The sequence below is a fragment of the Lepidochelys kempii genome, chromosome 4 (assembly GCF_965140285.1).
Source record: "Lepidochelys kempii isolate rLepKem1 chromosome 4, rLepKem1.hap1, whole genome shotgun sequence".
NCBI lineage: Eukaryota > Metazoa > Chordata > Testudines > Cheloniidae > Lepidochelys > Lepidochelys kempii.
The window spans coordinates 140203918-140230794 of record NC_136383.1 but is presented as its reverse complement, the minus strand read 5'-3'; the positions used below and the strand labels follow the sequence as shown (position 1 = coordinate 140230794).

The 26877-nt window shown below is 48.9% G+C and overlaps 1 protein-coding gene across 3 annotated transcripts in view; it reads left to right on the top strand.

Moving 5' to 3' along the window:
- The window catches only part of ADISSP (adipose secreted signaling protein), a 148094-nt gene that overhangs the window by 56183 nt on the left and 65034 nt on the right, over positions 1-26877 (top strand). For all 3 annotated transcript variants that reach the window (XM_073343070.2, XM_073343069.2, XM_073343068.2), the window contains one exon: positions 4462-4604. In XM_073343070.2, the coding sequence (XP_073199171.1) occupies positions 4462-4604 (143 nt within the window). The remainder of the gene's footprint in view (positions 1-4461; positions 4605-26877) is intronic.

Sequence of the window (26877 nt, the reverse complement as noted above, 5' to 3'; positions counted from 1 at the left end):
GCTGTCAGGGCTTGGTGATGCAGGTTGTGGGCTTTGTCACTGATGAGGCCGTGTATTGTTCATTGGCAGTGGATCTTGCATTGGTCAGTATCAGTCTTAGTTCCGGTTGCCATGTGCTCCCCGCTTCAGGTTCGTGCATGTGTGGCGCTCTTGCGTAGCGTATGGCCTGTTCTGTGCTGTCTGATTTGGACTGTGATAGGTGAAGTAACCGCTTGTGTCATGGGGATGCTGTGAGCGGAGGAATGGTTGGTTTGCCAGATGCCACGGGAAAGGCAGGTGTGTTAGCCCCTGTTGGCGCTGGGAATGGGCGGAACTGGAGCAGTCTCTCCCTGGAGAAGAAAAGCCATCCTGACCAGAAGATGGCAGAGAAGGCTGCGGGGTGGGGAAGGGCAGAGCATCCAGGTTCCTTCCCCATAAGAGGCTTCCTTCCTGTGCATCAGAGCGCTCCCTCTTTGTGTCTCTTCCTGCTGGAGCGGAGGCCTGAGTCTTTTGTTTGTGTCATTCGGAATAGACGCTGGTGTCCTGCCATGCCTGGATCCCCAGCCGGTGTAAATCCATGCAGCTCTACTGATCCCAGCACTAACTGCCTCCAGCAGGAGATGCGGTCTTAGGACCCCGTGTCCTTTTGCAGTAAATGGCTCGGCGTGATGTTTTAATAACCAAACAAATGCTTTTTTTTACAACTGGCGATTACACAGCTGGGCTTAATTGCGAGCGTGGGCTTTGGGGGGAGACTGTTTCATTTGGCAAAAGCCGGCTTTGGCAAAAGCAGCCTGCAGAGCAAAGCGCTGATGGATTAGCACTAATAACATTGACAGAGCTGTGTGGGTTCTCTGCGTTTCAAAGGCTTTGTTACTCTCTTTGTAGCAGGAGAACAATAACAGCCAATGTCCTTTGAGGAACGCAGGTTTCCAGGGAAAAGGGTTGTGATTTAAGAGGCTCTTTTGCAAGTTTCACAGTTTCCTTTTATGATGGTCAGACTTGAACCTTCCTGCCTGTTTTCGTTTTTGAGCGAGAGTGATGAAGACTCACGGATTTTAATGTTAGAAGGGACCGTTCTGATCATCTTGTCTAACCTGCATGGCACAGGCCAGAGAACCTCCCCCATGGATTGGGGCAGTGGAGGGAACTATTCTTTGCTATTACTTATCTGTTTCCTTCACATCACATCCTGGGATAGCTCCGTTGTAAACTTCTGGCCAGTTGATGACTTGGCTTTGTCTATACTTACAACTTCCCATGTTGCATGAAGCAGCCCGGCACAGCTCCCACGTACTAGCAGTGCTGGTAGAAAACAGAGCATCAGCACTTTGACCACTGTGTTCTCTGGATCTGATCTGCGGGGTGGGAGCAATGCAGTGGTATTAGACTACCGCCCTGCTCACGCTGGTCTGGATGCAGTCTTGTACTGCTGGCAATTTGCTGATACAGGACAATCTCCTCTGAGCTGGGTGCAAAGCGCCCGGAACTGAGGAGATGAGTCTCGGACAAACCAGTGACTGTCTCTGCCCATAGCCAAACCACTGCTGTTCTGCTGGGCTGTATCTGCAGAGGCTGCATGCCGAGGAGCCTGGAAGGAATTGGTGCCTGGGGAGAGTCCCTCTTTCTAGGCCTGTGGTGAAACATGCCCCCTGCCCCCAGCTGCTGGGCACCTCCAGGAGGAGGTAGATGCAAGGAAGCTCTGGGCAAAGTGGAGGAAGTTCAGAGAAGAAGAAAAAATGATCCTGGTGCTGGTGGGACTCGCAAGGAAGGATTAAGAGCTAAGTCTGCACAGCTCAGTTAAGCAGTGATTGAGAGAGTGGGACGTAGCATAGTGCCTAGCTCATGTACCCGGGAAGGAGAGAGATTGCTTAGAATGGTCTCAGGGGCTGGGGTTCTAATTAGGAGTGATGGGAGCAATGGAAAACCTGGCTTGCATATCAAGAATCTATTTCTGATCGGGGCGGTCCGTGGTATCTAAATCTTGGCACTAATTTATGGTGATTCAGAGATGCCGAGCACCCCCAATTCCTGCTGAGGGGAGTTGCAGGCGCTGAGCACCAGGAAGAAAAATGGGTCCTTTTCTTTTTAAATGTCTAATTTCAGGGATCCAGCTTGGCCCTAGTGCTTCGCTAGGACTTGCACTATGCATCGATTCTGCTGGGACTTGCGGGGTCACAGTGTAATTCTCCAAGTAAGTCAATGCTGATGTTATGCTTATAAGAAGCACACGGGATCTTTTTCAGGGGAAAAGGCAATACACCACGTTACTGAAAATACAACAGTTAGCATATGCATTCAGTCACTGCCCCCGCCCCGCCCCCCCCAGGTCCTGCAGATGATCTTATACTTACCAGTCTGTTGTAGCTCAAGTCAATTTAATGGCCAGTTAGATTGAGCACGAGTGAGGAGCTGGGCTCTGTTGGTCGCAATCTGATGCTCCGAAGCTTTGCAGGACTGAACCCAGAGTTCTATGGCAAAACACCCCAGCTTTATACTTGTAAATTCCCACTTTAGTCTATGGATTTTGCAGTGTCATTCTGTAATCGTTAGTCCTTAAGTGGTGGTAAACTTGGGGTTTTCTGCTGTTGTTTCTTATTTGTTGTCTCCCCTTCTGTGGTGTTAGCAGCATTGACAACCTCAGAGGTGAGGCAAACTCGTTTAGCATCAGATACATTGGCTGTTTTCTGCTTGTTTCCTGCTGTCTCTCCAAGTTTCTCACTTCTTCTTGACCATCTGGACATCTGTGATGGCTTTCACACTCATCCTTAAACATGCACACATCCTTTACCCACACCAAACAATTGTACAGAGAATTTCAAACAGGATTACATTTCAGAAAGGGTGATATGGTTTGACGTTACTGACATAAACTGAAACTACTGTTATATATTTGCAACAAATATTGTACAAAGGTTGTCGTGGGAGGTGTCTATGAGGAGGTTTTGATTTTCTGGTTGTGATTGTGCTGTTCGTATGCATGTATCATTTTCGTGTTTAGAGTTATAAGTATTGGCTCTATAATGTCTGAACTTCAAACTTGTGCTATGCTTCTGGGTGACACCCCAGACAATTTGGCATCAGCACTGCCTAGCCTGCTGGGTGGCCCATTGAGGACCATAAGCTATACAACTGACCTATTGAGAGAAGGCAGATACGCCTTGTGACTCAGTAAGGCATGCAGGGACATGCGTATGGACAGAACTCTAAGGTTTTTCCATGCCATGTGCTGGATAGCTTGTCTGTGGAACAAAGAAAGCAGAAGGCACATGGCAAGAGACTATAAAAGGCTGCTGCAGCTCCTCCATCTTGTCTTCAGTCCTGCTTCTTACCTCTGAAGGAACCTTGCTACAAACTGAAGCTCTGAACAAAAGACTGAATGACCCCTCCCAGCTGTGGATGTACCCCAGAGACTTGGTTTGAGCCAGCAGTTTATTCCATTATTGCTGCAAGCCTGCACCAAGAACTTTGCCATTACTGTATGTCATTGATTCCATTTAACCCATTCTAACTCTCATCTATATTTCTTTTTATGAATAAACCTTTAGATTTTAGATTCTAAAGGATTAGCAACAGCATGATTTGTGGGTAAGATCTAACTTGTATATTGACCTGGGTCTGGGGCTTGGTCCTTTGGGATCAGGAGAACCTTTTTTCTTTTACTGGGGTATTGGTTTTCATAACCACTCATCCCCTTAACTAGTGGCACTAGTGGTGATACTGGGAAACTGGAGCGTCTAAGGGAATTGCTTGTATGACTTATGGTTAGCCAGTGGGGAGAGACCGAAGTCCTCTCTGTCTGTCTGCTTTGGTTTGCCTTAGAGGTGGAGAACCGCAAGCCTTGGGCTGTAACTGCCCTGCTCTAAGCAATTTGTCCTGAATTGGTACTCTGTTTTGTTCTGCCAGAGGCAGCATCATTACATATGGTTACTAAAGGGATTACAAAAGAACCATACACAACTTTGTTTGCAAAGCAGATAAGAAACAAGACCTTATAGCAAATACTGTAATGAAAACTTATCCTAAAACAAAAGGTAACCATAATCAGCCGTGAGGACTGTTCTGGTCTGTTCCTGCCTTAACATCAGTTCAGACACAGGCAGCCTGTCTGATGCGTTTTTTCCAGTGACCCAGGGTCGTTCCTTCCTGCTATCCAGTCAGGGTGGCTGTCAGAATACAATCAAATCATATCATACATCAATACATTTAATACATACTACATTGTTATCCTTTATCCTTCATTCTGAGTCATACAAAATACAAACATAAAATCCTACTGCTACACTGAGTCCCTACATCCTGCTGCAAGACCCCATTACGATCCCCATCTGAGACTTGCGGTAAGGCAGCCAAATGTTGAATGAGCACTTGGGCCAGGCCACTGCCTTGAAATGTGCCTCAGTGTTTCCTCTGCTTCACTGGCTGGGGATTGTGGAAGCCCGGAGGGGAGCTAAATCATGCTTGGGTCTTCTCCCCTTGCAGGCACAAAGCCTAAAGTGGGTGGTGTCCGCTTCGCCGCCAGCCAACCCGAGGAAGGAGCACACTCCCACGTGCACTTTGACGAGAAGCTCCACGACTCCGTGGTCATGGTCACCCAGGAGAAGGATGGCAACTTCTTGGTTAAGGTAAGAGCTGTAGAGATCAAAGGAGGTGGAGGAAGATGAGGAGGAGGAGGATGATGTTTGGTGGGGTAAGGGGGAGTGGAATAGCTTTGTCTCCTCTGGAAACTGGAACTGATGTCAGGCTATGCCCCGTGTGCCAATTGCTGTAAACATTCAGTTCCAAAGGCTTTGCTGCGGCTAGTGTTTGGGGCTCTACTTTTGATTCATCTCTGGAGAATGAGCTCCCTGCCTGGTTCACCTTCCAGTGGCACGTAGAAAACAGCTGACCGTGTTGCAAGTTGACATAACTCACACTATCTAAAACCAGCGTTGGGATGGCCTTGAAGACAAAGCAGTGAAACTAGCAGCTCCTGTTTATAGCTCAGAGAATTACTGGTTTGGTTCCTCTGTCCTTGACTCTTGGAAAGCATCCAAATAAGGAACCCATCCACGTTTGTGCTACATCGTAAGGGTGAGTTAAAGCCATGGCTGAGTCAACACTTAGCCACAGCCGCAATGATGGACAACTTTTATACGCTTTCTGTCCCAGCCTTTGCTAATGTCTGGAGCTTGGTGCATGTTCTCAAGAGGCAGGGATGGGAGTTCCTTCCTCTCCATAATAAAACAACCCAAAGGGGTTTCTCCCTAGATTTTAGGGACTGGGTCAACAAATGGCCTCAATGTGTACCTCCAAAGTGGCAGAAATGTGTCCGCTTAACAGTCCTTTAATGTAGCAACTTTAATCCAAAGATCTCTGATCCCTTTAGAAGCAATAATGAAGTTTGCCAACGTCCGCATAAGGGAGATTGAAGTCCTGTGGTGGGAACTGGGGCCTGGTAGGTCTACCCCACTTGTAAGCTTAACTGTGGGAAAGTGGATAGAAGATTATGAAGTGTCACCATAGAATCACAGAATCGTAGGACTGGAAGGGATCTGAATAGGCCATCTAGTCCAGTCCCCTGCACTCAAGGCAGGACTACGTCATAATTAGACCATCCCTGTTGGGTTTGTCCAACCTGTTCTTAAAAATCTCCAGTGACAGATTCCACAGCCTCCGTCAGCAATTTATTTCAGTGCTTATCTACCCTGACAGGAAGTTTTTCCTAATGTCCACCCTAAACTGCCCTTGCTGCAATTCAAGCCCGTTGCCTCTTGTCCTATCCTCAGAGGTTAACCAGAACAATTTTTCACCCTCCTCCTTGTAACAACCTTTTATGTGTTTGAAAACAGTTATCAATAACCCGTAGCAGTAAATGTTGGTGGGGAGAGGGGCAAAAGGGAGACAGGCCTCCTGCTACAATTCAAGGAGAGACTAGTGGGACCGGCACTCAGTGAGCCAAAATTGGTGTGTCAGAAATTAGACCTAATTCGTGGACAAAATAACGAGGGTTTGGGCTGTTCTACCCTCCACTCCCTTTTTGGGGGTCAGTCGCCATCTCTTGGTGGGGGTCTCTCAAAGGGTCTCAGCCTCTTGTGCCGCACCCTCCTCCGTTTGCTCTGTCAGGTCAGTTCCTGGAGCCTCACCTCCCATTAACCCTGTCAGCCCTTCACTTTTTGGGCTTGCTGCTGTCTCCTTTAGTCTCCTGGCTGTTTTCTTAGAGGCAGCCTGGGGCGGGGCTGTTGCCTGGCCCAGGCCTTTCTTCCTCTCCTTCCTTTGTTGGTTGTGGCTTTATTGGTTGTGGCTGTGGGTGCCTGTTTCCGTGGCTGGCTGCTTGATTGCACACAGGAGAGGCTCTCTTCCCCCACTATCTGTGCTCAGGATGGGCTTTGTTGCCCTGATCCTGAGAGATGTCCTGACCAGACCGGGCCAGAGCGAGGGACCCAGATAACGCCACCACGTCCACCAGCTCCGGCTAAATCCAAACCACCACCTGGGATGTGAGGTTTGTCTCCCCACCCTGAAAGGGTGAGTCTACACTGCAAAAAATACCCTGCAGCAGCAAATCTCAGAGCCTGGGTCTGAAGATTCGGGCTCCGGGCACTCGTTCTACAGGGCTAAAAGTAGCTGCGTAGAGATTCTTGCTCAGACTGGAACGAGTGGGATGGGTCTCAGAGCTTGGGCTCCCACCCAAGCAGGCACATCTATAGAGCCCTGCAAATCTACAGATATCCACGGACCATGTTTGCGGGTTGGATGCGAATACAGATTTTGCATCTGTGCAGGGCTCTATGCTTCTACTTTGCTACTTTTAGTCCCATCCCGCAAGCCTGACTCTGTGGACCCAGGCGCTGATACTGACTGCTGCAGGTCTGTCTTTTGCAGTGTAGACGTACCCGATGTGTTCTTTCCCTTCCCCACTGTTATTGCTTCTTTCCTATCCCTCTCCTTTTTGCCTTCTGTGTAATCAGAGCCTGGTGCAGCCGGCCAAGACTACATATTTTGCATCACTGCTGTGCGCCGGTTACCGGCAAGGCAGCCAAAAGCAATGCCTTAGCTCGATGCTTGTCCAAGTTTGGCAGGTTTCGGAGTGGTTGATAAGACCGTGCGCTGGGCCTGTCTCTCCCTGGCAGCGAGGCTGCGACTGCGAACCCGTGCCAGAGACAGAAGCAGCTGCATTCTCGGTCTTTGCTGTTCTTTTCTCTCCCCTCTTGTGCATCTTCGTCTTGTTTTGTCTTCAAGAAAACGGGATTGGACTCTACAGCTCCCGCCCATCTCAGCTAACTGCTTCTCTTTGCCCCCAAAAGGACTGCTGTCACCCTTTGCAGTGCCTTCTAAGAGACTGTCAGGTGAGGAGTTTTTCCTTCCAAAGACCCTCTAACGAAAGGGAAGAAGGGATGGTCGTAAAATGAAAGTCTGACTTCACGCCTTCCATTTCAAACACTTTACCCATTTTTCCTTCTTTTCTATATCTTTAAGGAAAGATATTAAATGCTTTAAAAACATTTGAATTGAGTGTTTGCCATGGTAGTAAGCAGGCTGAGGCCCCTATATACCAAACCCTGGACCTTGGTTAAAAGTTGTGGACAGAGACAGGGTCATGTTGACACCTTTGACTCTTCATTTATTGCATCGAAATTCATAGAATCACAGAATATCAGGGTTGGAAGGGACCTCAGGAGGTCATCTAGTCCAACCCCCTGCTCAAAGCAGGACCAATCCCCAGCTAAATCATGAAATTAATGCAACAGTGCTCCCTAGTTGACAGGAGAAACTGAGGCACAAAAGTTAATGACTTTCCCAAGGCCACAGAGTGATTTCAGGAACAGAACTGGGAATAAAACCCAAGAGTCCTGAGTCCCAGCTGCCTGGGTAACTATTTGTCCGCAGCGCCTTCCTTACAATTAAATTTGATTAAGACCAAAGTAAAAGCCTGAGATGTTTTCACAGCTGAAGTGGGGTGGGGGTAGGGTAGGAAAACATGGCTGGCTCTCCTTTGGGGCAGTGTTAGGAGTAGCTAGAAACACCATCGGGGCATCCAGTAATCACTAAGGTACCCCAAAGAGTAGTTCTGGCTCAAGCTTTTATGCACCAAGTAGGTTAATATTATAGATAAGAGTATCTGCTCCTACCTTGCTGCTGCTGTTCATGCTGTTATTGGTTGAGAGCAGATAATAGGGAACATTTTGAAAAGTGCCTTAAGAGCCTAAATCCCGCAGGGAGTCTGGGGGATTTAGGCTCTGTTGAAATTCTCAGCCCTGCAGAAGACTGGTGATGATGGCTTCGGCTCAGAGGAGCTCACAACACCACAAGGTGACCAGATGTCCTGATTTTATAGGGACAGTCCCGATATTCAGGGCTTTTTCTTACATAGGCACCTATTACCCCCCACCCCGTGTCCCAGTTTTTTACATTTGCTATCTGGTCACCCTACAACACCAGCATGGCGCAGAGGAGGGTGTTGAGACGCTAGTTCCACGTGTGCATTGTGCGCATCATATACGTTCTCTGGGGTGGCAGCATCTCTCTTGCCAGCACTGGTGGGAGAAGCAGGCTCCCAGGAGGAATCCGAGAGCCAGCTGTTCTGGGTGGTGTTGGAGAAGGTGCAGCCACGTCCTGGCATGATGTGAAGTCACAATCTCGTCTATTGCTGTTTTCAGGTCTGTTCAGTGACAGCTGCCTTATTTATCTAAGTTCCTCTGGTACGTCCACACTACATTGCAAATCTAGGTCTGTGGGACTCTGCCTTGTGGACTGGGTGTTTCCAAGCGTGCTCTTGAGCGTTCACACCGCGTTGCATACCAGGGTTTACAATTGCTGGGCCTGAGTCTACACTCAGTGATTTTACCACACTGCATAGACCTTCTGAATCAGGTCTGAGGTCTGAGTTGCATCCACACTGCAAAATGACAGGGCTTGGACCCGAGTCTCAGTGGGACTCTGGCTCTGACCCACCCCACTAGCAAGGTCCTAAGACCCAGATCCTGAGTCAGGCTGATTTGTGTGTGGACGGAAGGGGGCCTTGGGCTCAAACCTAAGTCAGAGCCTGGGTTTAGTGTGCCATAGCATAAGTGTCTCACAAGCATCAGTGAGGTCCTGAGAATAAGGCAGACCAGTACTATCCCCAATTTATGGTGGGGAAACTAGGACACAGAGGTTATTGGGGGCAGAGATGGGAGTTTGAACCCAAATCTTCCAAGGCCTGAACCACAAGACCGCCATGGTTTTACGGTTCCACAGCCGTTTCCAAGGCGTAGGGAGGATAATTCTAGTGTCTTGCTCAACTCTCTCCTTCGTTTTCTTCCTTTTCAGACAGCTTGATTGACACGCGAAGTTGCCCAAAAATTGTCAATGTTCCCATAATGATACCCTGTGAATGAACGGGAGTAGGTGAAAAATAGACTGTCTGCTTTATTTCTGGTGCACACGGAGTCGGATGGCAAGATGCAGTTTATCCTTGCGCTGTTTTTGCCATCTTTCTCCTCTCTAGAGAAACAGGCAGCTTTGCTTGTCACTTGATTCCAAAAAGTCTTTTGTTCAGTATCGTGAGAAGACAATGCCCTATTATTATTGATCTTTGCAGTAGAAAACTCTTGCTTCTTGCAAAATCTGGCCACTTTTGGTTCCCAATTTTAATTTGTCTGGTGCTGTAGCCTCTGAGCAGTGGCCGCCACTCTTGGGGAAGAGCTGTCTGTGTATTCTGGATTTTTCTCTGGGGTGAGGTAATCTGCTTGGGTTTAATTTCTGTTCAGGGATCTAGAATAGGCTGGCTTGTTCCATTACTTCATCTGCCCTTGCCAGTCGCCCACGTACGGCCTCTCTGGGGACTGCTTTCAGCATGGCTGGCTCAGGGTTTAGGTTGCATGTGATGGTTCTGGGACTGGGGAGGAATAGGCAGGCGCATACTTGGGATCTGGCAGTTCTCTGGCTTAGGTCGTGTAGAGGAAGGAGGTTGTTTGTCTGTTTGGCAGAGGCAACACCAACATCTGACTATTGTTTCTCACATCCTGGTTTGACAGATGGAATCTGCAGCCTTCGTCAGGCGCTTTTCACAAAGATCTGCTCGCAGGAAAAACAAGGGAATATGCAGAATAGGGAGGAAGTGCTGTGCCTGGTGGTTAGAGCATGGAATGGAGAGGGGTTTTGAGGTGGGGGTGGGATCTAGACCTGGCTCTGCCCCAGAGTCACTTCACCGTCTGTGCCTCCCTCTGTAAAATGGCAGAAAAAGGCCGCAAAAATGATCTGAGAGATTGAAAGAAATGCCTTAAAGTGAGAGACTGAAGGAGCGTAATCTGTTTAGCTTCTCGAAAAGAAGCTTGAGAGTTGCCTTGTTCACAGTGTATCAGTGCCGTCACAGGGGGAAAAGGGCACTCTAAGCTAGTGGAGAAAGACCGAACAAGAACCAATGGCTAGAAGTCAAAGCCAGAGAAATTCATATCTGAAATAAGGCAGACATCGTTCACAGGGAGGGTGATTAACCCTGTGAGCAAACTATCAAGGGAAGTGATGGATTCTCCAGCTCTTGGAGTCTTCAGGTCTAGACTGGTTGCTTTTCTGTAAGATGGTTTAGTCAAATACAAGGTATTGGGTTCACTGCAGGGAAAGTGGGTGAAACTCTCTGGCCGGTGATGTAGAGGAGGCCAGACTGGATGGTCAGTGGTCCCCTGGGGCCTTGGAATCTATGAAACTGGGACATCAACTTCTTTGTAAAGTGCAGTGAGTCTTTCCGATTGAAAGCTCTAGGAGAGTGAGTGAGTAAGTGTGTGTGTGATATACATTTCCCCGTTTTGTTTCTCTTATTGATTAATCGCTGGACTTCTCTCCCCTACATCAGAACTCATTGAATTATACCATCAGAGTCTTGTCAGTAACTTTGACCCTCTAATAAAATGATCAGGTTTTGCTTGATTTTTTGTTTGTTTGTTCTTTCTCTGAGGATACTGTCCCAAACAACCGATGAGCTCGCTGTAAGTGGCAAAGAGCTAGCGCGCAGGCTTAAGCAGTGCATCAGCCTGTCTGCTAGCTCTTTGCCCAAAGGATGAATTTCACATTGACACTAAGCTAAACGTCGTTTTGGGTGTGGTCTATGTTGACGTCATAAATTCTTGTTTTGATTTTAGACTTAAATGTGTCTTTCTTCTTCAGCTCCTGACCTACCTGGAGGGCCCATAAGACACCATATGGCCCTCTAGGAGTTTCAGGTTCTTTTTAGAGGTCTCTGATGTGGGTGAGAATGTGACCCTGCCATTGGGATGATGATAGGCATCTTGTGAGTTAGCAACAAGTTGTGGGGCTGGGGAGCAGAGTGGTCAGGTCAGTTGAAGGAGACGTTGAACACAGCAGGTCTGAGTCTGCAACCCTGTGTCTCTGCATGTTCATGCTAAAAAGCTTCTGAGCTCTTGATGGCGTTTCTTCTAACAACTGATTGATACATACATACGTTTATCAAGGTCATGCATTCCACCTCCTGACAGTGCTTCGAGCTGCACAGGCTCTAAGCAGCGTCCAGATCTAATCGAATGCCCTTTTAATATCTACAGAGCAGAGAAATGGTTTCCCGCTGGCATGTGTTTACATGCAAATTTGCTCAGTGTCGGGGTAACAGGGGTGGGAGTGATTGAATGCAGGGTGGCTGCTGCCTTTTGCCTGCAGAGTCTTGGCGCTACGGGCTCTTATTAACGCATGACTTTGCAAAGTGGATTCAGGGTAGGGAAGCACTATGTCGAATTTACCTCTTTATCCCAGCTTTCCAAGGAGCAGTAGCCCGGTGGAGTTGTTCTGGATTTACAGTCTGTTGGAGCAGAATTTGGCCCCCAACAGTGTTGGCTTGAGAGTTGCCAGCGTTTCTCTCATTTATGTGTTGATTTATTTATGGCAGGGCCTGCTTGGTATTCGGCACTTTCCAAACACTCAAAGTGATGCTTGCAGCCTAAGGACAGACAAGTAAACAGAGGTGAGGGGAAAGGGAACAACAATGCTCAGTGTACACGCAAGTCCCCATGATTCTCTGTAGGCAGCATGGCAGTCATGGGTCTTCGAGAGGGACTTAAATGTGGGTAGGAATAAGCTCAGGGCGGTTGTATGGTGCAGAGGGTTGAGAGAAGGCAAGGAGGCGATGGGTGTGAGAAGATGAGGATGATGACAGGGTGACAAGGGAGGGACCCAAAGTTTGACAAGGGAGACTAAGGGGGATGGAGCACAGTTATGCACCGTTTTGTCTCTGTTCCACCTTGAGTTAAATGCGCCAGGTGAATTGCTGGCATGGGACGGAGGCATTGCCTGAGAGAGCACAGGCTATTCAGTATGCTTCCTTGCCACTGGGGTGGGAATGCAGAGAAGAGACGCCTCCAGCATGCCCCAGCTTGGATGACTGCCCACATGACACCGTTCTGCGCTGGGTCTCGGGTCTCCTTTGTGGATGCCCATGTTGTTACCTGGTTCTGTCTGGGAGGGTTCTGCGCTGCTGCCCATCGCCGTAGTGTCTGGGCACCTTCTGTTGATAATAGAGACAGAGATCTTTTCATTTTACAGGCCTTGGTTTCATTCCGCACTGGAGCTAAACCCCAACCTTTCCAGCTCATTTGTGAGAACGGGATTGCTGTGGTCCGTTTTTGGACTGTAACCTGAGCCCTTCAGTCAGGAAGGGAGGTGTGTGTCAAGTTGCAGTGGGGGAGGTTTAGATTGGATATTAGGAAAAACTTTTTCACTAAGAGGGTGGTGAAACACTGGAATGCGTTACCTAGGGAGGTGGTAGAATCTCCTTCCTTAGAGGTTTTTAAGGTCAGGCTTGACAAAGCCCGGGCTGGGATGATTTAACTGGGAATTGGTCCTGCTTTGAGCAGGGGGTTGGACTAGATGACCTTCTGGGGTCCCTTCCAACCCTGATATTCTATGATTCTATGATGTGGCAGAGCCAGGTTCAAATCCCTGCTCAGCCTGATTCAGATCAGAGTTTTTTCATCCCAGATCGCTCTGGATTGGCAGAGAGGGGACTTGACTTGAATCTGGATCTCTCGCCTCCCAGGCCAGTGCTCTAACCACTAGGCTAGTGCATGCAAGTCTCTCTTGCCTGTCCTCTGATGATGACTTTGTCGAGACCGATATGTCTCCGTGAAACATTCTGGCTTCCACAAAACAACATATTAAGGTGACATTTCATTTCGCTGAAAATGTTCCCCCTAGCTCTGTGTATGGGCTCCATGGGGTCTCTGGCTCTTCTCCTTACTGGGCTGTTGAAGTCATTGTGTGCCTAAGGACACATTGGCTGAGCTGTCTCAAGCCAAAGGCAAGAGCATTTCTGCAGTGTGAAGGGGAGCATCAGAGGCCCTTCCCCTTCCTGGTGGCATCGGGTCGCTGCGGGCATGTCTGATGTACCCAGAGGAGAGTTGATACCGCATCGCTCGAGGCACATGGTCCTGACCAGGCCTATATTGCTAGTGCTTTGGTCTGTGGCTTGTTAGACACCTTATTGGGGCCTGAGTTTCCAAAGCTCCGGAGGCCAGAGCTGGAGGCACTTGTGTGTGCAAATTGGGCATTTGTGCAAGCAAATGGTCAGTTATAGGTTCAAATGTTAGAAAATAAAAACTATCAGGCTCTTATTCAGGGGATAAGGCAATACGCCGTGTTTATGGTGAATACAGAAAGAATCAGAGTAAGCAGTCGGCTATAGCTATACATTCCATTCACTCACACACACGTTCTGCAAGGTGGTTGTTATAATTACCAGCCTAGGAGCTGCTCGTGCCAAGTGACTGGCCAGGTGGCCTGGACACGAGGAGGGAGCAGGGCCTTGTCAGATGCGCATCCGATGCTGCTGGAAGTTGGTTGCAGAACCAGACCCAAGATTGCAGACCCCCTTTGAACCAATCCACCCGCCCCCCGGCTTTGACAGAAGGCAGAAAGCTTTGCCTGTGCAGTAGGAGAATGCATTTTTATCACTCTGGTGCCCACGCCACAGCTGATTGTGGAGCGTTCAGAAAACTGAGATGAAAACCAATTATCCAAGTTTTGGGCAAAGAATAGCCTGATTGCTGCTCTTGTTCTGTGTTGTATTATTGATGCCTCACTCGTTAAGCATAAACTCAACAGGGCGGAGAAGGAAAAAGCACGTACTTTGTATTATTCCCTGCACTTCGTTCCTCTGTGTTTCCCTCCTTGTATGAAAGACTAAATGGAAGGCTTTTTCATGTTGTTTTTCTGAGTTCCCTCAAAGGGCATTTGATCTCTTCTAGACTGCTTGTTCCTGGGGCCGAAACGTTCTTTGCATATATCAGGTGACGCTGTTACCAGCGTTGCCTGTCACACGTGGTGCTGAACTACAGAGCAGCCTCACCTTGTTTTTTGCCCATCGGGCCAGATCCTCAGCTGGTGTAGACAGGCATCGTGCTACTGAAGTCAGTGGATTGACACCCGTTGTGGATCTGGCCCATTGGTCATAATGGTATTTTTGAACACAAGCGTGCACAGTTTGTTACACACAGACATGGGTGTGTTCTTGAGGGTTTAAATGATCCATGTAAATACTTGTGGATGGAGTCACCTGCTGTCTACTTCAGTTTTCTCTCTCTTCTCTTAAGTCCGGTGCATCCCATCCCGAGTCAGAAGCAGCTGCAGGTAGGGGTTCTATCACCACGGCGGGGCTGGGCGGGTTATCGGGAGCCATTAGGAGGTAGAGAAGTACGGCTTGGCTAGGAGGGGGCTGAAGGCAGAAGAGGAGCAGATGTACCAGCACACCAGAAGGAAGGGTCGAGAGGGGTCTGAGCGGCTGTCGTTTGAAATGAAGGACCATTTAGGCTGGAATATCCAGAGCAGTTTCCCTATACTGAGATCTACTGGGTTGTAAGAGCTGCCCCCAGGGAATCCTAGGAATGGAAGGGACCTCAAGGTCATTTAGTCCAGTCCCCGGCATGATGACCACAAATAGGTTTGCAAGTGCCTTTAATCCCAAAGTGCTGCCCAGCTTTGCCCAGCGAGTTGGCGATGTGCAGATGATCTGTTCTGATGCTGGGAGAAGGCCACCTCCCAGATGGGGATAGCAGCACCCACTAACTCTCCTCCCCCCCACCCAGTGGAAACAGCACAGGAGCTTGAGGAGGCAAAATACAGTTGTGGTGGCTTGATTCTAGCCAGGACAGTGCGGCCGACACCTTGGACTTTGTGGAAGGTATCATGATACCTTCCACGACCACGAGAGGTCATTACCTCAGTGTTCTGTCCTCAAAAGTCCACAGCTCCATTAGCCCATGCTAGGGCACTGTCAGCCCTGACTTTCAGGGAAGAGTACCATCTACTCGGTCATCTGTACTCCTTACTTCAGTACCTGGGTTTCCCATCCAATTAATGACCCATCCGAACCTCGCTTACCTCCATTTCTGACATGGTCGCTGCCCAAGATGAAATGGCTGCCGGTGATAGAATTCCCAGGACCTGAGACCTTTTCAAGTGTGTTAGGTAAAGCACTGGAAGAATATACAGCAAGGAACAATGCTGCACGGACTGGGCGTGGAATAGGTTTAATAAGTTCCTTCATCTCTAGTTTGCTCTCAGATCCATCTGTTCCTTAAACTCACTTACGCCATTTCTCCCCCATGCCAGCTTGTGAGTGAGAACCTGGTGGGAGACACAGTCTTCCCTGAGTGTAGCCTCCCCCTTTCTTTCATGTGCCATCCAATCCCTGGGCAGGTACTGCACCCCTGGGTTGGGGGACTCGCTGGTGAGGCCTTGCGGGTTCTGCTCTGTGACCGACATGTGGCACTAGTTCTTTAGCTCAAGCGGTAGGTGCTCACGCTTTTAGCTCTGGAGGTTCCTGCTTCAGTCCCCGGTGCATCTGCCAGTAGAGTGGCCGTCGCTTTCAGAACAGGTCATTTACTAGGACTGCTGAGGGTTTCCCTAGGGACAGCACCTCAATCTCTCTCTCTAAGCTAAACCCCTTTTAACTCTGACCCTCTCTTCATAGGGTAGGCAGAGTGTGCCGCGGATCTGTCTTTTTGCCTCTATAAATACCCTGATCGCTAGAGCAGTTTAGGTGGGGTTTTTTGTACCCCGTTGTACCATCCACAGGCCCAGCAAGACCTTGCAATGCTCAGCCCTGCTGGTAACTAATCGCGGTTGCATAGAGCAGCTCAGTGGGTGCAGTTCTCCTTTGTCTTCTGCGCTCCGGGCTCCGGGACACGGCCGTCCAAGTTGTGTGCAGTGATCCAGTCTCTCTGGCTCCATGGGAAGTGTCGCGCTGTAAACCATGGTGCACTCAGAAGACGCAAGGTGGCGCTCCGGTGCAGAGAAGAGGGATTCCAGTTGTTGCATTCTCGCTCACGCGCCCTTGGCTAGACTGATCATTGGATTCGCAGGTGGGAAGGAATTGAATGTAGGTACCTTAATGACAGCACAGAAGGGAGACAATCTTCCTCCCGAGCATTGAGCGGTGCTCGCTCTGTTAGAAACAGGGTGGGTGGTCCCCATTTCTTGTCTTCCACCATCTGGGTGGGGGACCCAGGATCCCAGCCTGTCGCCTCCTTTATCCAACCACTGTGGGTTCCCTCCCTTCAATTGCTCTGGATTCTTCCCCATTCAGTGACCTCAGTCCACCCCTTTAGCCTCTTGCATCTGTTCCCAATGTACCAGTGGTCAGGAGAGGAGGGTACTTCAGGGCACCTGTGGGGACTGGGATGGTTGTGTCAATGGGGAAAGCACCACGGGGGAGGGAAGGGGTCAGAGCAGAAAGGGCCTAAAAAGACACTTCAGCTAGGAAGTGAAGGAGTCGTTCTATGCACTGCCCGATGAGCAGCGATCTGCGTGGCTTTGAATGGCAGATAGTAGGGTTGGAAGGTCTCTCCTAAGCCAATTCCACCACCCTGGCATTGCTGCAGGGCAGCTTGATGATCTCTGCTTGGCAAACTCTGGCTAAGTATGAAATCCTCTTTATTTGGTTTGCAAACCTTGAATGCTCCTCTTCACTCTTCAGGAGGAACTCCTTCCCCCACCCAATTGTAGCCCATGTAGAACCTCTAACTGTGGCTTGAACACTTTGCCTCTAAATAGAAGGTTGTTTTAGGTCCACGGAGAGTTTCCTTAACAGCAAGGAAGCATCTTAAGTTGAAGGTCATAAGAAACATGCCCCCGTGGTTCCAGCTGCATGTGGGGACGACATTGGGGAAGGTCATGCAAATTTTGGGACACAGATCTCTAGGAAAATATGACTTGCTATTAATGATGCAGATGGTGTTTCCAACCCCTCTGCACAAACTGCTGATTCTTGTGCTCCAGTCTTCCCCCGAAGCTGAAATCGGATTAGAAAGCATTAAGTCAGCAAATGCACGTGCAAACATCTCCACAGTAGTTTAAAGGAATTCTGCTTCTGAAAGTGCCACATCTGTGCATGGCATCTGCTGGTCTGTTTTTTGTTGCTCCCGGCACTTGCGCTGTGCCCTGCATGCGCCGTTGCTTCGAGGGAGACGACATTTGGAATTCCCCCACCTCCTGTAGGAGAAGATAAGTTTAATTTAAGATTTGGAGGTCGTGGTGGATTATCAGCAGAACGTTTGCTCCTAGTGTGATGCTGTGGCCAAAAGAGCAAACGTGATCCTTGGATGCATAAACAAGGGAATTTCGTAGGGATAGAGAGGTTACTTTACCTCTGTTTGGTGAAGGTGTAACCACTGCTGGAGGACTGTGTCCAGTTCTGGCATCGACAGTTCAAGAAGCATGTTGATAAATTGCAGAGGGTTCAGAGAAGAGCCATGAGAATGATGAAAGGATTAGAAAACCTGCCTTCTAGTGATAGACTCAAGGAGATCAATCTGTTTAGCTTAATCAACAGAAGGTCCAGGGGATACTTGATCAGTCTATAAATAGGGCCCTGCCAAATTCAGAGCCACGAAAAATGCATCAAGGACTGTGAAATCTGGTCTCCCCTCATGAAATCTGGTCTTCTTTGTGTGCTTTTGTTCTATAGTCTACAGATCTCACGGGGGAGACCAGCATTTCTCAAATTGGGGGTCCTGACCCAAAAGGGAGTTGCAGGGGGGTCACAAGATTATTTTAGGGGGGTTGCGGTATTGCCACCCTTCTGCGCTGCCTTCCAAGCTGGGCAGCTGGAGAGTGGCGGCTTTGATCGGGTGCCCAGCTCTGAAGGCAGCGCCCCGTCAGCAGCAGCGCAGAAGTCAGGAGGGCAGTACCCATACCATGCCGCTAGCTGCCCAGCACTGCCGCCAACAGCAGCGCAGACGTAAGGCCAGCTGGACCACAGCCCCCGGCAACAATAACTTTGCGACCCACCCGCACAGCTCCTTTTTAGGTCAGGACCCCTACAATTACAACACTGTGACACTTCAGATTTAAATAGCTGAAGTAGTGAAATTTATGATTTTTAAAATCCTATGACCATGAAATTGGGCAAAATGGACCGTGAATTTGGTAGGGCCCTATCTATAAGTACCTACATGGGGAACAAATATTTAATAATGGGCTCTCCAATCTAGCAGAGAAATGTCTAACACGATCCATTGGCTGGAAGTTGAAGGCAAACAAATTCAAACGTGGTCAGTTTCTCCGCTGAACCTTTAAGCAGCCCTAGGGTGAAACTAGCGTGATCCCTGATCCGGACAGTGCTAACCCTGAGCCTTAGTGCTGTCTGGATCATGTCAGTTTCATGCTAGGGCTGCAGAGGCATTGGTGTTCTATCCTATTCTTCTCTCTAGTGTGTGCACGTGGCGATGAGGACGCTCTCTCTGAGCACTTTCCAGTGATGCATTGAGCACCTTAACTGAAATCTGTCACATGTGTGTTCTCTCTTCCCCTCCCTAGCAGGAGGAGTGTGTGTAGGGGAGTGTTTTGTTTTGGAATGAAGCTATCAATATTTGATGTACACTTTGCTATGGTTTTCTCAGAGACAGCAGGTCAAAGAAATGGGACTTGCAGCTAAGAGTGGAAGGTGTTGAGATTCGTGATGGTCCTTACTTCATTTCACAGTTTCAGACCAGCCCCTGAGAGAGCTCATAATCCAGAAGGACTCCCCCAAGTAGCAGCTGCCAGTGGGGGAGGAGTACAGTGCTGGAGAAATCCCCTAAGAGCAGTCAGAGAGTTAGTGGAGAGGTAGAACTGCCACATTTTGCCCTCTGCCAGTCAGTAGGCCAAGGGTTGAGTAAGCATAGAATCATAGAATATCAGGGTTGGAAGGGACCTCAGGAGATCATCTAGTCCAACCCCCTGCTCAAAGCAGGACCAATCCTCAATTAAATCATCCCAGCCAGGGCTTTGTCAAGCCTGACCTTAAAAACTTCTAAGGAAGGGGATTCCACCACCTCCCTAGGTAACCCATTCCAGTGCTTCACCACCCTCCTAGTGAAAAAGTTTTTCCTAATATCCAACCTAAACCTCCCCCACTGCAACTTGAGACCATTACTCCTTGTTTACTTCGTCATAGAAGGCGATTAGATTAGTCAGGTATGACTTGCCCTTGGTGAATCCATGCTGACTGTTCCTGATCACTTTCCTCTCCTCTAAGTGCTTCAGAATTGATTCCTTGAGGACCTGCTCCATGATTTTTCCAGGGACTGAGGTGAGGCTGACTGGCCTGTAGTTCCCAGGATCCTCCTCCTTCCCTTTTTTAAAGATGGGCACTACATTAGCCTTTTTCCAGTCGTCTGGGACTTCCCCCGATCGCCATGAGTTTTCAAAGATAATGGCCAATGGCTCTACAATCCCATCCACCAACTCCTTTAGTACTCTCGGATGCAGCGCATCCGGCCCCATGGACTTGTGTTTGTCCAGGTTTTCTAAATAGTCCCGAACCACTTCTTTTTCCACAGAAGGCTGGTCACCTCCTCCCCATGCTGTGCTGCCCAGTGCAGCAGTCTGGGAGCTGACCTTGTTCGTGAAGCCAGAGGCAAAAAAAGCATTGAGTACATTAGCTTTTCCCACATCCTCTGTCACTAGGTTGCCTCCCTCATTCAGTAAGGGGCCCACACTTTCCTTGACTTTCTTCTGGTTGCTAACATACCTGAAGAAACCCTTCTTGTTACTCTAAACATCTCTTGCTAGCTGCAACTCCAGGTGTGATTTGGCCTTCCTGATTTCACTCCTGCATGCCCGAGCAATATTTTTATACTCTTCCCTGGTCATTTGTCCAATCTTCCACTTCTTGTAAGCTTCTTCTGAAGCTTGTGAGCTTCAGAGCGGCTAGGGGCTCTGATACTATGGTGATAAAACCCCACGGCAGAGGCACAGAGATCCAGTCCAAGGAGACGCTGTGATCATCGCATTATTATAACCCACTAGCGAGGGGCTGATATGGAAGATGAAGCCATTGAACGGAAGATGGAGTGGCGCTCTGGTAGCCATCGGTGACTGAGGTAGTGGGTAAGGTGTCTCAGTGGGAGTTTTCCCTGCGCCTTGCTGGTTCATCTTCTCTTGAGCTAATACATTTAGTCCTCTGCTTAGCAGATGTTTGGTTACCCTGTTTTCCAACTGCATTGAGGTTCCCTTAACTACCAAAACACTCTTGCAAAGCTGATCCAGCAAGGCTGCTTCCTTTGATATGCAAAATTGAACCAGGCAACATGATGTTTGAGAAGTTGAATTTAAGTCAGGAAGCCAGACAGTCCAGATTGCTATAGCAGCCATGCACGTACCTTGCATGTTCTATCCTGAATTATTACCTTGGATCTATTGCTGATTGCACTGTGAAACACAGACCAGGAAGTTCTTCAGAATGGTTTCATTTCATGCAAAAGAGATTTGCTCTCACATTCACTTTACGTTTATTTCCAGGCTCCGAGTGGGTACCATGTGGACTGCTGATTGCTTGTGGCCAGATTCTGCTGTCTGTTACACAGGTGTATATCAACTTCCTATTAGCCAGGATGGGCAGGGATGGTGACCCTAGCCTCTGTTTGCCAGAGGCTGGGAATGGGTGACAGGGATGATTCCCTATTCTGTTCATTCCCTCTGGGGCACCAGCCACTGATGCATCCAATGAAGTGAGCTGTAGCTCACGAAAGCTTATGCTCAAATAAATTTGTTAGTCTCTAAGGTGCCACAAGTCCTCCTTTTCTTTTTTCAAGAGCAGAATCTGTCTCTAACTCTTGAACCTCCTGGCTTGTGCTTGATGCAGCTTTAAAGCTGAGAAACGAATATTAGTCAGTCTTGGCATTGACTTATGTAGCTTTTCCTTTTGGAAAGAAGCACAGTACTGGTGTTAGGCCTGCAGCAGTGGAAGGCTTTGAATCTGATCCTCACAGCACTAAAGAGAACTCCTTTGGTACATCAGTTGTTCCTGTGCACTGCACCCCAACAACTGGGTGGGAGGAGCTGGGAGGAGCAAGCCACCATCCGACCCCAACGGTGCCACATCCTCCATTGGGCAGTGGCCTGCTTCAAGGAGAAGTGCCTTGCCCCCGAAGCTGAAACAAGAGAGAAAGAAGGAAAAGGAAAGAACTTTCTCCCAGAGGGCAGGTGGCCTGCCAGGAAATGTCTGTATCTACTGCGGGCAGATCTGTGGTTCCAGGATCGGACTCCTGAGTCATCCAAGAACCCACATGTACATCCATGATAGAGATCATCCTTGGGTCGAGGGATCGCCGATGATGACCCTCATCACTGCACCTAAAGCCCCGACACGCGGAGACCACTTCTAGGGGTGAGTGGAGAGCTCTTAGTCTTCACGCCCATTCAGTGAGTGGACAGAAGACTTTGTTTCTAGCGCCAACAACCAAGCACCTTTCCCTGGCATAAAACCTCCCCAGAGCTAGGAATGGCAGTGCTGATCCTGTTGGTTGGTTGTATTGTGGCAGTGCTTAAGTGCCCCAGTCCTGGACTGGGATCCCATTGTGCTGGGTGCTCTACAAACACAGAACTGACAGGGGATCCCTTCCCAAAGTGCTTGCAATCTAAGCCTAAGGCAAGAGACAATAGGTGGAGACAGACAGACTGAGGAGCATAAGGAAACAATGAGGCATTGCCCTTCAGAAGGGGGAGCCAGTGGAGGGATGTGTTGGTAAATGGTGTCGTCAGTTGCTTCACCACACAGTGGTTCATTATGAAATATACTCAAGAGACCAAATAACCAGTATCGGTCAGGTGTACTGCTGAATATCAGGAATAGTAGAGTTCAGGGGGGGAAAGGTTCAGTGTGATGCTCATTTCGGGAAGCTGTCTCGGGCAGCCTGTTGCATTCCCCTGATAAAGAAGGCTTGCTTCCAAAGTTACACCCGCTAGCGAAAGGCTGATATGGAAGACACCCCGGCACTCTGGTGGCTATCAATGACTGAAGTAGTGGGTAAGATTTTTCAAAGGGAGTTTTCCCTGGATCTTGCTTCTCGGGCTAGTAAATTTAGTTCTCTGCTTAGTAGATGTTTGGTTACCCTTTTTTCCACCTGCATGGAGGTTCCCTTAAGTACCGAAGGCACTCTTGGGTGGCTCATCCGGCAGCGCTGCTTCCTTTCGTATGCAAAAACTAACCGTGTTTGAAAAGTTGAACTTAAGTCAAGAAGACAGCCAGTCCAGATTGCTGTAGCAGCAATGTTGTATGCAGTCTTGTAGTCCTGTTGGTCCCAGGATGTTAGAGAGACAAGGGTAATTTTATTGGTCCAGTAAACGATAATGCCTCATCCACCTTGTCTGTCTCATTGCAGCAGTGCAGGTCGGTAGCATTTTCTATCCTGTAAAAAGGTGCAGTCTGCATCCTCGGAGGCTAGATGAACTCAATCCTCTTTCTGCCTTGTTTTTCTGGTGCCGTCGTGTACGCCTGATGTGAACACCTGCATTCCAGGTACCAAGGGCGTGAAGGCACCTCCTCGGCTTGTACCAGGGTAGAACGCTCATATGTCTTGATCCTGACAGTTTTCCTATCTATTTAAGCCAAAGCTTATTTCAGCTGATACAAGGTGTTGTGGGATTCTTAACATAAGTGAACAGGATTATAGAAAGACGTAGGCTGATTCAGGCCATGTAACTAATATGGATCATATTGTATATATATTTCTAGTAATTTGTGTTGTGAATAATACATATTGATGATGTGATTTTCTATATATTAGCTCAGCATAGATTGGTTGATAGATGCAAAGAGAGGGGTGGTGCAGTCAAAGTGATGGGTTAGGAAAATGATCGTATCAGCAGGGTTTTTGAACAGACGAAAGCGCAAGGTAGCGGCTGCCAAGGTCAGAGCAGCGTGTGCTGCAGTAGCTGAGATGTGAGATGACTGGTCTGAGCTGCGTGAATGGTAAGCAAAGACTTGAGAGATGTTCTGCAGAGACGAATCTGCAGCCTCACCTGGGTGTGAGGCTCTGGAGAGAGGCCAAGTCAAAGATGACCCCCAGGTCCTCTCTCATTGATGTCTCTGGGAAGTACTGGTAGTCAGCACCTAGTGGGATCTGCTCTTCGTGGGTCTGTCTCCGCAGCCCATGGCAGCAAGCCTCCCAGCCTGGGAGTGGGGCTCATGCCAGCACTCTAAAGATAGCTGCGTAGACAGTGCTTTGAAGGTGCGGCTCAGGCTCTAAAGCCTAGAGTGAGGGGCAGGTGCTAGCCCAAGTCTGCTGACCCAGGCTGGGGGGCTGGCTGCTGCAGGCTCTGTAGATGTACCCTATGGGGCTCTGCCCAGCCCGTGTGTTCCTGTGGATTTAGACAAAGGGCTGTAGGACTCACGAAATGCTTATTGGCAGTGGGCTGAGTGTTCCCGGGTGGCGAACGTTAAACCTTCTCTTTGCATTTCACCATGCTGTTTCCTGCGAACTTGCACGCTCTGCAGAGGAGCAAGGAAGGGAGGGAGGAACGGACCTCGGGTTGGTTTTAGTGCTTTCCTGCGACTGCTTCTCGAGTTGGTCCAAGAGAAGATTATTAAGAAGTGACTTGATCACAGTTTAGAACTTACCTGTATGGGGAAGAGACCTCTGACTGCAGATGGCTCTTTAACCTAGCAGGAAAAGAATGAGATCCGATGGCTGGAGCCTGACGCTAGACAAATTCGGACTACAAAGAAGGTGGGATTTTGAACAATGAGGGTGTGATGGGTTGTCACCCCTGGGGTGCAGTCTGGAACTGGGGTACCGCTGAGCCCTCTGACCCACCAGCCTCACTGTGCTGCTGTGACAAACTGCAGACCGCTCCCGGTCCTAAACTCCCACCAGCATTCACACAGACAGGCACCTACCCAGCTGCAGGTTTATGAATGAGCCAACAATAGGGAGTCTACAGCTATAATACTTCCCAGCTAGGACCCCAGAGCTCTACCGTCCTGCCCTGTTCAAAAACCCGACCATTGTGAATTTATTACCCAGTTTGCCCCTCCGTCGATGTGGAGAGGAATATGCACCCCAGCCCTTGTTAACTGAGCTGAGATTTTCCCCAGACGCTCCACTCAAAACAACGCAGGTAAAGATAAAACGTAAAACAAGTTTATTAACTACAGAAAGACAGATTTGAAGTGATTATAAGGGATAGCAAACAGATCAAAGCAGATTACTTAGCAAATAAAAACACAAACTATGTCTAACATATTAGACGGATGGGATTTGAATTAGCAGTTTTCACCCTGACTGATGATACAAGCGGTCCACCAAGTTTCCATACACAGGCTAGAAATCCCTTTAGCCTGGGACCAACACTTCCCCCAGTCCCGTCTTTGTTCCTCATGTGTTTCCAGGGGTTCTCTTGTGTAGGGATTGAGGGACAAGATGATGCCACTCCCCACCTTGTATGGCTTTTCTATAGGGCAGGAACCCTTTGTTCCAAACTCAGCTCCAGTCCAGTTTGGGGAAAAATATGGGTACCAAAATGGAGTTCAGTGTCATGTGGTCTTTTCACAAGCCCTTGCATGTCCCGATGAGTCATAGCAGCCATTGTCCATAGGCTGGCTGGAGTGTTCTCAGGCAGGCTCACCAGGTGGAGGATAAGCTTCTCTCCTCAGTCGGGGTCTCCAACCTTTTTACACCCAAGATCACTTTTTGAATTTAGGATATACCCTGCCCCTTCCCCGAGGCCCTGCCCCTTCCCTGAGGCCCTGCCCCACTCATTCCATCCCCCCTCTCTCTGTTGCTCACTCTCCCCCACCCTCACTCACTTTCACCAGGTTGGGGCAGGGGATTGGGGGTTGGGAGGGGGTGTGGGCTCGGGCTGGGGCCGAGGGGTTTGCGGAGTGGGCGTGGGCTCCGGGCTGGGGCAGAGTGTTGGGGTGCAGGAGGGCGTATAGGCTGCTGGCTCTGGGAGGGGGATTAGGGATGGGGAAGGGAGTTCAGGGTGCAGGAGGGGGTATGGGGAAGGGGGTTCAGTGCTGGAGGTTGGGGTGCGGGCTCCTGTTGGGGGATACGTACCTCCATCAGCTCCCGGTTGGCAGCGCAGTGGGGCTAAGGCAGGCCACCTGCCTACCCCGGGCCCACAAAGGCACATTGGCACCTCATCCCCATCACGAGCCAGGCCCCCTCTCCATTCCCCCTCAGCCAGTAGTGCACCACGTAGCCACGCTGCTCCCGGAAGGAGCTGACATGCCCCCTCAGAAGGGGCACGTGGCACTGCGTGCTGCCCCTCTCTGCAGGCACTGCCCCTGCAGCTCCCATTGGCCACAGCTCCCTGTTCCTGGCCAATGGGAGCTGCAGGGGCAGTGCTTGCAGGCAGGAGCAGTGCATGGAGACTCCCATCCCATGGGGCTACAAGGGTGTGCTGGCCGCTTCCGGAAGCAGCGTGGGGCTGCAGCAGGCAGCCCCGCTGTGCTGCCGCACCCGGAGATCACAATCAACTGGAAGAATCCCCAGGATCGACCAGTTGATGGTCGATGGGTTGGTGAACGCTGTCCTAAGGGCTATTATTTCCACTAATGTCCCACTACCTTGAATAGGTCCTTCACATCCAGCTGTCTAGACGGAAGCATCTTGCCTAGTGAGGGTCACCCAGGTGTAACTAAATGTGGAATAAGGGTACATAGTCAATATTTATAACTTCACAAACAAAAATGATACATGCACACAAATAGGATAATCGTATTCAGCAAATCATAACTTGTCCAATGACCTCTCACAAGACACATCTTGTACCACATGCAGCATAATTATGTCATCATCATATTATAATGGTGCCACTGTGAAGAATATGGAGTGCAGTGTCACAGAAGGTAACTGACCATTGGAGCAGCTTACCAACAGTCATGGTGGATTCTCCGGCCCTGACCTCTTTCAGTCAAGACTCGATGTCTTTCTAGAAGTCCTGCTGTAGCCCAGACAGAAGTTAGGGCTTGATGCAGAAATTATCGAGTGAGCCTCTCTGGCCTGTGTTATCCTGGAAGTCAGCATTTGTGATCAAAATGGTCCCGTCAGGCCTTAAAAGTCTGACTATCCTCAAGCTGAGAAGCTGTAGTGTTGCCTGCATCTGGCCTGGATCTCTTGGCAGCAACAAATGCTGTTTGTTTTTTTTTGATCAGCAAGATCAGTTTTGGAAACATGCCCAGTTTCGGTTCCCGTTCATCGTTCGGCTCCTCTGCTGTCGCGTTGCTTGTTTTCACGCCTCCTGCTGAGATCGGCCCAGCAATTAAAGAAGGGTAGAATATCTGCAGCCATCTGCAGCAATAAACCCACAGCTGATTGATACAGGTTCAGGCTTGTTATTGTATTAAAAGGGAAGGAGTCCTCTGAGTATGTGGCATGTAATAAATAGGGCTGTCAAGCGATTAAAAAATTAATCACAATTAATCGTGCTGTTAAACAATAATAGAATACCATTTATTTAAATATTTTTGGATGTTTTCTACATTTTCAAATATATTGATGTCAATTACAACACAGTATACAAAGTGTACAGTGCTCACTTTGTAATGAAAAATAAATATAAATATTTGCACTGTAAAAAACAAAAGAAATAGTATTTTTCAATTAACAAGTACTGTAGTGCAATCTCTTTATCATGAAAGTGCAACTTACAAATGTAGAATTATGTACA